The sequence below is a fragment of the Sus scrofa genome, chromosome 5 (genome assembly GCF_000003025.6).
Source record: "Sus scrofa isolate TJ Tabasco breed Duroc chromosome 5, Sscrofa11.1, whole genome shotgun sequence".
Lineage (NCBI taxonomy): Eukaryota > Metazoa > Chordata > Mammalia > Artiodactyla > Suidae > Sus > Sus scrofa.
The window spans coordinates 63177046-63189127 of record NC_010447.5 but is presented as its reverse complement, the minus strand read 5'-3'; the positions used below and the strand labels follow the sequence as shown (position 1 = coordinate 63189127).

General features: G+C 41.6%; 1 protein-coding gene across 4 annotated transcripts in view; it reads right to left on the bottom strand.

Annotated features, from left to right (window-relative positions):
- LOC110260747 (C-type lectin domain family 4 member A-like) overlaps window positions 145-12082 on the bottom strand; it is a 31869-nt gene continuing 19931 nt past the window's right edge. For 2 of the 4 annotated variants that reach the window (XM_021092399.1, XM_021092397.1), the window contains 4 exons: window positions 8828-8979; window positions 7006-7121; window positions 4854-5035; window positions 145-3928 (listed from right to left, as the gene is read on the bottom strand). In XM_021092399.1, coding sequence (XP_020948058.1) covers window positions 4888-5035; window positions 7006-7121; window positions 8828-8979 — 416 coding nt within the window. In that variant the 3' untranslated portion in view covers window positions 145-3928; window positions 4854-4887. The remainder of the gene's footprint in view (window positions 3929-4853; window positions 5036-7005; window positions 7122-8827; window positions 8980-12082) is intronic. The other 2 variants (XM_021092398.1, XM_021092400.1) reach the window with 2 other exon arrangements.

Below are 12082 nucleotides of genomic sequence, written 5' to 3'. Positions count from 1 at the left end.
AAAAAGAAAAAGAAAAAGTGGGACACAGAGGATTGTTAGGGCATTTCAACTATTCTTTACGATGCTGTAAGGGTTGATACAGCCCATTCGTAGTTATATATCTAAAAGAAATGAAAACACAGGCCCATAAAAAGACACATAGAAGAAAGTTTATAGCAGGTTTATTCATAATATTTAAAACCTAGAAAGAACTCGAAGGTTACCAAAAAAGAATGGCTAACATTATGACATATTACATATAATGGAATACAACTCAACAGTAAAGCTGAATGTATGGTTGAAAAAAAATACAAAAATGTGGGCGAATGTCACAAACACTGAGCAAAGGAAGGTAGAAACAAAAGAGCATATTTTATTATTCCGCTTACATGAAATTTTAGAGCTGGCAAAACAAATATATGTTGGTAGAAATCAGATCACTGCTCTCCTGGGGTAGGGGCATGAGGGAAGGTTCTACAGTGATGGAAACGTTCTTTATATTGATGGACATGGAGGGTGCAGATTTGTATTTATTTGTCGAGATCATTCGACTGTACTCCGAAAATATCACCTTTTTACTGTATATAAATTAAACCCCAATGAAGTTTGGTCACTAAAAATATACAATATGTTTTTTATACCAATCAAGATTCAATCAGACTTAAATAATTAGAAAATGTATTAGCTTTTATTATTAAAAGTTCGGAAATAGCGGATTCTGTGGCTCAACAATACCCCAAAGAAACCAGATTCTTTCCACTGTTCTGCTCTGCTATTCGTGATGCTCCCGTCATCCCAAGGCTAGTTCCCCTCCTGGTCATAGAATGATGATCAGGAGTTCCCATCGTGGCGCAGCGGTTAACGAACCCGACTAAGAACCATGAGGTTGCGGGTTCGGTCCCTGCCCTTGCTCAGTGGGTTAACGATCCGGCGTTGCCGTGAGCTGTGGTGTAGGTTGCAGACGCGGCTCAGATCCCGCGTTGCTCTGGCTCTGGCGTAAGCTGGCGGCTACAGCTCCGATTGGACCCCTAGGCTGGGAACCTCCGTATGCCGCGGGAGCGGCCCAAAGAAATAGCAAAAAGAAAAAAAAAAAAAAAGAATGATGATCAGTAACAAGCAGGACCACATATGTCTTTGTTCATATTTGTCAGCTCCCTGAGTCCTCTGAGAGCTAGGAGAGGCAATTGATTGGTGTGACTTGCAATCAGTGCCTTTTCCTAAAAACTAACCCCTAGGGTGATTATTTCCATTACCTTGTACTAACCAGCATCCATGCACGGAGATGACTATGAGGTCAGCAATCTCAAGGCACCTTGGCTATAAGGAAAGTGACTAAGCAACGCTGAAAGTTTTTCGTAGGCAAGAAGGGATAAACAGACCAACAATATGCAGCACAGTCTTAAACACTGGTTTAGATTTCATTTGCAACAGTTTTAAGTGCTGCAGGGCATTTCAGTGTGTGGACAAGATATAATGAATGTAATCAAACCCTTATACTGGACATCTGGCTTAATATAATTGAATTGTCCTGTTATGTTTTCTGTCCTACGGCCATTAAACTCACCCTTGACAAAGTACACACCATTGATGATTTCCATATTGGCAAGGACAGACCTATTAATCCATGCTGCAGTATTAAGAGCATCAAAATAAAATTAACATTAAACAGGCCATAAAGGGTTATCAAGTATCAGCAGATTCCCACTTTCAGAGAAACAATCAGGTTGATCTTTTTGGGGGGGCCACACCCGTGGCATATGGAAGTTCCCAGGCTAGGAACTGAATTGAAGCTACAGTTGCTGGCCTACACCACAGCCAGAGCAACACAGGATTCCAGCCTCGTCTGTGACCTACACCACAGTTCACGTCCATGCTGGATCCTTAACCCACTGAGCGAGGCCAGGGATCAACCGTACATCCTCATGGATCCTAGTCAGGTTCGTTAACTGCTGAGCCACAAAGGGAACTCCCTTCAGGTTGATCATTTTGATTTCAATGGGCAAAAGTATTTTCCCTAGTTTCCACCTTCCCTTCTATTTACCAAGTGATAGATCGAACAAAAGGCCTGGAAGTGTTCATAGATTTTTTTTTTGTATGTTTATTTGTTTTTAATAGCAACTATAAAGATGAATATAGAGCCTAAAATTCCAAAATATATTTCATTTATAGACTTAAATACATCTGCTAGATAAGCCAACATGTAAGCACCCTGTCTTCAAACAGTTCTGTATCTAGCCTATCTTTTTTCTAACCTCAAGGAATATTTACCTCTACTTTAAGCAAGAATTTTAAGATTGATTTTCTAAAATAGTGATCTGAGAACAATTTCTGATCACATATCCTTAGTAGTAGGAAAAATTTAGTTTTGTATACACACTTAATATTGAACATTTATTTAAGAAACACATCTGTGGTATAATACAATATGCCTACTATATAAGAATAGGAATTTTAAATGATATAAAAAAAAAAAACACTTCAATCTGTATATTATTCACTAATAGTAAAATTAATCTACTCTCATTTCCAAATCATTACTAATCTCTTTAGAGGCATCAGTATGATTGGATACATTACATCATTTTGCAGAATCTTAATTCAAAACTGTAATATAACTGAAAAGATTTTCAGTTATATATGCTGAATAATAAGCCACCCCAAAACTCAGTAGCTTGAAAGAGCTATTTTATTATTTTCACAATTCTGTCCATTAATGGATACTCAGATGGCTGCTTCATTTTAATATCACACTTTAAACACAAATCTTAACATAAAATCTGTTATGTCCAAACTTAATTTGCTAGTGCTCAAAGGAAAATCAAAAAGACTCTAAATCACATTCATAAAATACAATGTGGAGAGAAGAAAAAAATTCCAATACTGACTATTACTATTTTCCATTTCACTCCAGGTCAAGCACATCTTCTACTCTGACAATCTAAGGCATTTAGTGAAGAGGTTCTTCGTGCCCTTCTTTCATTCCATCTCTATATTAGAATTGAAATAATAATGGGAAAACTCATTGTAAATAAAGGCCAGCAAGAATTCTGCCAGAATTGTTATGTGAGCTGGTCTCTGAGAACTGGGCCGGTAAATTCTACATGCAGTGGATAAGATCAGACCTGTATAATAGTAACTCATCCTTAGATATAATCAGGAAATGGATGGCAAAATTAATTACTTGTTTGCATCAAGATAATCAGGGCATAATCTCAGGCGGTCACACTGGGATAGCCATGGTTAGAATCAGCTTTGTCATGGTTGATTATAATTACCATGCTAATGTAACAAATTAGTTTTATTGTAAATATGATATATTGTAGTAGAGAGAAAATGATCTGTAATACCTTTAGTAAAGAGAGGAATATAAATACAACCAGAAATTGAGTGGGAATACATACAAAGAAACTAAAATTTAACCAAAGAAAAAAATTATCAGAATACCTGATGGATGAATGTAACTTCACCGTAATAACGTCCAATGCCAATTCTCTAATTCTAAGTCTCCAGCACTCAATTTCTGACTTCCCTTTGCTTGTACCCTGATGTTAAATGACAGCCCAAGACTGAACAGAGAATGTTAGGAAGCCCAAAAAATCTACTTGGACAAAGCTGGAATTTATCTTCCCTGGATGTGTATTACATTCCACCTTTATAAAATATGCTTTTGGTTCAAGATAATACATCTGTCTGAGAGAAATGAAAAAAGCAATGACGGGAATGATTTTGCTGTTGACTAACCCATACAGAGGAAAATTCAGACAGATGGAGAAACCACATCATAAAACTTAACCAGTGTCTAACCCCTTAGCAATCAGACCAAAATTAGAAGATGTGGCTCATGCTGCCTCCATTTGCCTGCAGAATAGTCTCTGCCACGCTCAGTGTATGTTCATGTCGTCAGGTAAGAAGAAATTCTCCTCTGCCCTTCTAGGTTCTTCCGGATGACCTAAGAATTAAAACTGCTGTGAGACAAATTAACAGGAGAAAAATCAAACAAACATTTAATAACATGTTTATACATGGGGGAGACCCAGGAAAATTGGGTAGCTCGCTAAAAGGTCTGAAGCCCTTGCCTAAATACTGTACGCAGCTTAAGACAGAAGAGGATGTTGGGAGGTACTGGTTTGAGACCTTAAGGGAGAGGAAGGCAATTGACAAGGAGATGGCAAACAAAGATTCAGTAAACAAATGTTTGCTGAGCTCTGCAGAGACAATGGGACACAGAGAGGAATTTTAACAAACAGACTTTGCCCGGTTCCTTGTTCTTAGTACAGTGATCTGTAGAGATACCTCCTTTTCTAGAACCGGTCCTCTAGCTCCATTCTTTAGACAGATAGGGGGAAGGTCAAAGTTTCTTCCTGAGCCTTTTGGGCCTTGATTGCTTTCAGCCTGAAATAATGCACATGCCAAAAAGACATTCCAGGGGGGCAAATTTTGCACCCCTAAAATTTTAGATTTCATGAATGAATAAATGAACGGATGAATGAGTCTCTTGTTCATGGAAGAGGTGACAGACTACTGAAAAATTTTATGAAGATCCCTTATAAAAGACTTACACAGGAATAACGAGAACACATTAGGAGTTCCCTTTGTGGCGCAGTCGAAACGAATCCAACTAGGAAACTTGAGGCTGCAGGTTTGATCCCTGGCCTCACTCAGTGGGTTAAGGATCTGGCGTTACCATGAGCTGTGGTAGGTCACAGACTCTGCTCGGATCTGGCATTGCTGTGGCTGTGGCATAGGCCGGCAGCTACAGGTCCAATTAGACCCGTAGCTTGGGAACTTCCATGTGCCTCGGGTGTGGCCCTAAAAAGACAAAAGACAAAAAAAAAAAAAAAGAACAAATTAGCTATCTCAATGATGGTGAATACCAGTTCAACCACACGATCATGGAGAATGTTCCACTCATAAGTAAATCTTCATCATCTTGCAAATAAACTTCTGATGCTGATTACAACGAACATCATTCCAACCCCATTTTCTTGGTGAAGCACGAAAATGTAGTATAACACAATGTTCACTGAGATCATTGGGTTCACCTGAGTGCCAGAATCTGCATGCCAGAAAGGGAGAAAAAGGATGAGAATGTTTCTTTCTCTCTCTTTTTCTAGGGTCGCACCCGCAGCATATGGAGGTTCCCAGGCTAGGGGTCTGATAGGAGCTGCAGCTGCCAGTCTACGCCACAGCCAACAGCAACATGGAATCCGAACCGTGTCTGTGACCTACACCACAGCTCATGGCAACGCCGGATCCTTAGCCCACTGAGCGAGGCCAGGGATCGAACCTGCAACCTCTTGATTCCTAGTCAGATTCATTAATCACTGAGCCAAGACAGGAACTCCTGAAAGCGTGTCTTTAAACTGTGCTTTGAAAAGAGGCCGTAAGGGGGTGGGGAGATGGAGGAGCTGAGATGGAACTGTGTGGAAGTCAAAATCAGAGAGGCCCAAATCATCCCTTCCCACTTCTCATGGAGCTTTTCCTCCATCTGTGTCTCTGGTATTTCCCTTGAAAACTGTTCTTACATCATCAAGTACTGCATTATCTTATTGCATTAGACAGTCTCCCAACAGATATTCCAGAAGCTCTCTCCTGTTTGTCCATCTTCTATCCTGTTCCCAGGGAACTGTCAGCCCATAGGCTCCCTTAAATGATATGAAAGATTTCATGCTTGTCTCAAGTGTCAAGGTAGCTTGCTTCTTTTTTTAATACACTGCTTTTGGAGTCTGAAGAAGTAGTTAAAATCTCTGAATCTGCTACTATCCCTGATAGCTTGGACAAGTGATTTTTTTATTTTTTGCTTTGTAGGGCCACACCTGCAGCATATGGAGGTTCCCAGGCTATGGGTCCCATCACAGCTACATCTGCCGGCCTACACCACAGCTCGCGGCAACTCCAGGTCCTTAACCCACTGAGCAAGGCCAGAGATCGAACCCACATCCTCACGGATACTAGTTGGATTCATTTCCACTGTGCCACAGTAGGAACTCCCACTGGACAAGTATTTTCACTTCACAGATTCTCAGAGACCAGATTAATATCCCTGTATATTTCACACAGTGATGCAAGGAGCAAAGGAAGTAATGTACAAAGTACTTGAGTTTTCAAAAAACTACCTAAATATGAGGTAAGACTGTCAGAATTTAGCTCATTTGCTTTATGATAGTTGATCTTAATAATTGGTTATGATCTTAATTGACATAACTTTCATCATATTTAGGTATAAAGTAGTGTTTATAAGCACAGACCAGGATGTCAAACTGACCTGGGTTTGAGGACCACTGTTGTCATTGCTAGATAACCACTGTGTTATCTCTACTCTTTAAACTCAGTTTCTTCAGAGTTCCCGTTGTGGCACAGTGGTTAACGAATCCGACAAGGAACCATGAGGTTGCAGGTTCGATCCCTTGATCAGTGGGTTAAGAATCTGGCGTTGCTGTGAGCTATGGTGTAGGTCGCTGACTCAGCTTGGATCCTGTGTTGCTGTGGCTCTGGCGTAGGCCAGCAGCTTCAGCTCCGATTCGACCCCTAGCTTGAGAACCTCCATATGCCGTGGGCGTGGCCCTAGAAAAGACAAAAAAATAAAATAAACTCAGTTTCTTCATCTCTACAGTGAGATGAATTATTGTGCCTCATAGAATTATTGTGACGATTGAATGAGATAATAGATACAATCATTTAACCTAGTGCCCAAGAGTTAAAAGAAGCGTGAGCTATTTTATTTTATTTGTCTATTTAGGGCTGCACCCGAAGCATGTGGAGGTTCACAGGCTAGGAGTTGAATCAGAGCTATAGCTGCTGGCCTATGCCACAGCCATAGCAATGCTGGATCCTTAACCCACTGAGCAAGGCCAGGGATTAAGCCCACGTCCTCATGGATACCAGTTGGGTTCATTAACCATTGAGCTATGATGGGAACTCCAAAAAAAGAGTGAGCTATCTTATTTGAATAGCTGACAGGTGTAATGCCCTAAAACCCCTGTATGGTGCAGGACACAGGATTCCTTTTCCTAATTCTATACTCACGTGGCACTTTCATTGTATGGTGTCTGATCAACCCATTGCCAATTATTTTTTCCCTGTAGGTCTGACAGCCCCACATAATAAGCACTGCTTTTATCCAGCTTCTGGATGATGAACTCCTAAGGGAAGAAAAGGAAGGAGTTATATATAGCCTTTCAAGTGTTCAGGTTGAATTGAATTTTTACAGCTTCAGGGAGAAGAGATGAAAAGGAGAGGATCCAGAAAGAGCCGCATGGGAGCCCTGCCGAGGAGCCAAGGTCTCTCCTGGCTGAGCAGTGCTGGATCAAAGATACCACTTGTGGGAGTTCCCGTCGTGGTGCAATGGTTAATGAACCCGACTAGGAACCGTGAGGTTTCGGGTTCGATCCCTGGCCTTGCTCAGTGAGTCAGGGATCCGGTGTTGCCGCGAGCTGTGGTGTAGGTTGCAGATGCGGCTTGGATCCTGCATTGCTGTGGCTCTGGCGTAGGCTGGTGGCTACAGCTCTGATTCGACCCCTAGCCTGGGAACCTCCATGTGCTGCAGGTGCGGCCCTAAAAAGCAAACAACAACAACAAACAAATAATTTTCCTTTTATAAATATAGAAATTCTTTTTTCTCTCTCTTTTTAGGGCCGCGCCTGCATTCCCAGACTAGGGATCAAATTGAAGCTGCGGTTGGCGCCTCCACCACGGTCACAGCAACAGGGATCAGTTGCTGTGACCTACACCAAAGCTCACAGCCAAACCAGATCCCCAACCCACTGAGCAAAGCCAGGGATGGAACCAGTCGGGTTCTCAACCTGCTGAGCCACAACGGGAATGCCTAAATGTAAAGATTCTTAACTTCATTTCTTTTTTTTTTTTTTTTTTGTCTTTTGTCTTTTGTCTTTTTTGTTGTTGTTGTTGTTGTTGCTATTTCTTGGGCCGCTCCCTCGGCATATGGAGGTTCCCAGGCTAGGGGTCTAATCGGAGATGTAGCCACCAGAGCCACAGCAACGCGGGATCCGAGCCGCGTCTGCAACCTACACCACAGCTCACGGCAACGCCGGATCGTTAACCCACTGAGCAAGGGCAGGGATCGAACCCGCAACCTCATGGTTCCTAGTCGGATTCGTTAAACACTGCGCCACGACGGGAACTCCCTTAACTTCATTTCTGATTGTTGATTGTGACTCTTCATGACTGAACTTTAGGTCACAACTTGACTTAATACCTCTTCTCTGTTAAATCATTAATAATTTATAAAACATGTACACATTGAAATAGTAAACTGATGTTTCAGGTTGAAATATTTTCATCCTTCCACTCAACCCTTGACAAATTATATTTTCAATACCCCAATTTATTTGGGGCAGGTTGGTTTTGTAGATTCAGGAAGAAAGCATTGAATGTAAAACCTTAGGTAGCCTTTTCTATTTTCTCGAAAGCCTCCTGCCACAGCACCAATATCCCAAGATGATAAATTTCTCCTTCTTAGCCAAAGGAGATGTTAAAAAGCCAGATAACACTCCTGACTCCATTATTCATTAGAAAGTGCCTGTTCAATCTCCTCAGAAAAGGAAATCATGGACTTGGAGAAGAGACTTGTGGCTGCCTGATGGGAGGGGGAGGGAGTGGGAGGGATCGGGATCTTGGGCTTATCAGACACAACTTAGAACAGATTTACAAGGAGATCCTGCTGAATAGCATTGAGAACTTTGTCTAGATACTCATGTTGCAACAGAACAAAGGGTGGGGGAAAAATGTAATTGTAATGTATACATGTAAGGATAACCTGACCCCCTTGCTGTACAGTGGGAAAATAAAAAAATTATAAAAAAAAAAAAGAAAAAAAGAAAGAAAGTACCTGTTCAGCCTTGGCGGTGATCACCAGCAGGTGAGTCTTCACACTTGAGCATTTTTTCTCACTCTCATCCCATGTACCGCTTTCAACAGAGATAAAGTAGCAGTTAGAACCAAAGGACGTCCAGTTCTTTGGACAGCAACTCCAGTCTTTGTCTGTATTAAGAAGAAGGCCATATCAGTGCCATATAAGAAAAGGAATTTTTACAGTGTGTGTTTTATAAAAATTAAGAACCATGGCAGACTACATGGAAACCAGAACTTGCATCTGGGGGCAACCTGGGGACAACAAGGATACTCTGCCCCACCCATTCGGTAGCAAGGAGGTCAAGTCCACCCACATAGGCAGTAACCAGGTAGGGGCCTGTTTCCTTTGCCAGAGTGGTGTCAGGAAAAACCAGCTAAAATAGAAGCTTAAAGGAGTTCCCGTCGTGGCTCAGGGGTTAACAAATCCGAACTAGTAACCATGAAGTTGAGGGTTCGATCCCTGGCCTTGCTCAGTGGGTTAAGGATCTGGCATTGCTGTGAGCTGTGGCATAGGTTGCAGATGCAGCTCAGATCCGGCGTTGCTGTGGCTGTGGCGTAGGCTGGCAGCTATAGCTCTGATTAGACCCCTAGCCTGGGAACCTCCATATGCCACGGGAGCAGCCCTAGAAAAGATAAATAAATAAATAAATAAATAAATAAATAAATAAATAAAATAGAAGCTTAAGTAAGATTCAGATTCTCAGAACATAATACAAAAATATTCAGGTCTCAGGGAAAACTTCTTCTCAGACCAAAAACCACAAAGTTCTCAAAAATTAGTTTTTTTGTTTTGTTTTGTTTTGTCTTTTTAGGGTTACACCTGCGGCATTCCTAGGCTAGGGGTCGAATCTATGCTGCAACTGTGGGCCTACACTATAGCCACAGCATTGCTGAATCCAAGCCTCATCTGCAACCTACACCACAGCTCATGGCAACACCGAATCCTTAACCCACTGTCAAGGCCAGGGATCAAACCCGCATCCTCATGGATACTAGTCAGGTTTGTTACCACTAAGCCATGGCAGGAACTCCCCAAAAATTAGTTTTAAAAAAAGAAAAAACACATATATCAAAACCAAGATAAGAGAAATATTGGAATTATCCGGCAAAGATTTTAAAGAAGCCATAGAAAGATGCTTCATTAATAAACTACAAATGTTTGAACCAAATAAAAAAAATGGAAAACCTCAGCAAAGAAATAGAGAATCTCAGCAAACAAATTAAAGATATAAGGGGGAATCAAATGGAATTTTATAATTGAAAAATATATTAGCCCAAATTAAAAGCTCATTGCATGGGCTCAACAGCAGAATAAAGAGGACAGAGAAATTAGTAAATCAAAAGCTAGAATAACAGAAATTACTCAACCTAATAACAGAGACAAAATAGAGTAAAACAACAACAAATAAACAGACTTCCGGTTTCCAGCCTTGCAAGTAAGAAGTTTGGAAGTCATCACTCCTTTCTTTTTTTTTTTTTTTTTTTGTCTTTTAGGGCTGAACCTGAAGCCAGGGATCAAACCCAAATCCTCATGGATACTAGTCGGGCTTGCCACCACTGAGTCATGATGGGAACTCCTTCATCACTCTATTCTATCTAGGAAAAAGCTAAACAAACTCAAGATCAATGACTCTTGACAAAGCAAACCACTGCCCCCAAAGTTGGAGAGACACCCAGGCAAATACAGAGAATCACAATTTACTAGAGCAGAAACCTCTTTGGGAACCAGTCCCGGGGTAAGGAAGCCTGATCTATAATTGTGAAATAGCTATAAACTCCGTGTGGACAACTCTAAGAGATAAAAAGTCCAGGGGGACCTGGTCAATGTGGAGACCCCCACACTTCTGTGAGTTTTACATCCCGGAGTTCCACCCACTTCCCATAGTAAATATCTAAGAAAAATTCTGTGCTTCTGGCAAAAACAGAGCAAAAGGTACCATTTTGAAACACAGCAGCATATTCTTTTCTTTTCTTTTCTTTTCTTTTCTTTTTTCTTTTCTTTTTAAATCTTTTTCTAGGGCCACACCCGAGGCATATGGAGGTTCCCAGGCTAGGGGTCTAATCAGAGCTGTAGCCACCAGAGCCACAGCAACACGGGATCCGAGCTGCCTCTGCGACCTACACCACAGCTCACATCAATGCTGGATCCTTAACCCACTGAGCAAGGCCAGGGATCGAACCCGCAACCTCATGGTTCCTAGTCGGATTCGTTAACCACTGAGCCATGATGGGGACTCCCTCTTTTCTTTTTAACAATATTTGCCCTCAGGAGAAACCATCTAACCAGAGCCTAACCTGCTGGAGATTTTATCAGATCCCAACTAACTAAGGAAGCCCACTCTAGCCACCTGGCCCACTTCAAGGGGGTAATGAAAACAACTGAGAAGAATTTGTAAGTTCAAAGCCCAAAGGCAAAGACTCATAAAAGAGTGAATCAAATCATAGAACTATAGAATTCCCCCACACCCACACCTCACTGTCACACAGGGTGTTGCAGACCAAGGAACAGCAGAACTCGGCAGAAGGCAAGTATCTATGGACTCAGAGTTCTAAAGTACAGTCTCCATCCAAGACAAGATAAAGGACTTATGCATTAACCAGGTCATTCTATAAACAGCTGCACTAAGTCCTAAGGATACCCCCTTTGATATCACTAAGAAGATAATCTCATTATTGCCTCTACCTGTCCCTGCCCACTAATCTCATCACCTTCCTTAATAAAAATCAAGTGGGCTAAAAGCCTAGGGGCCTTTGTTCCTCGGAACAGAGTGCCTCCTGGTCCCCCACTTTCTAAACGTAAGTGTCTTGTGTGATCTGTTATACGGGCACCGTCTCTCTTCCAGGATTCCCCGTTTCCCTGCAGCGCTGGATGTGGCAACAGGTTAAGGTCTATTTATAGCAGTTGCTTTTACTTGGTACATCATGTGCAGCTCGTGAGAAAAAAATACAAGACATACTAAAACAAAACACTTTGAAGGCGTCCCCATCCCCGGGTGGCTCAGCAGATTAGTCATCTGGCATTGTCAATTTTGCGGTTCAGCTTATAGCAATGGTGGGGGTTCAATCCATAGCCTGGTAACTTCCACATGGTGCAAGCATGACCCAAAATAAATAAATTAATTAAATTAAACAAAAGCAGAGATATAATTTGGATTTAAAAAAAAAATTCCCCTGTGGTGCAGTGGGTTAAGGATCCAGCATTGTCACTGCAGAGGCTCAGGTCACTACTGCA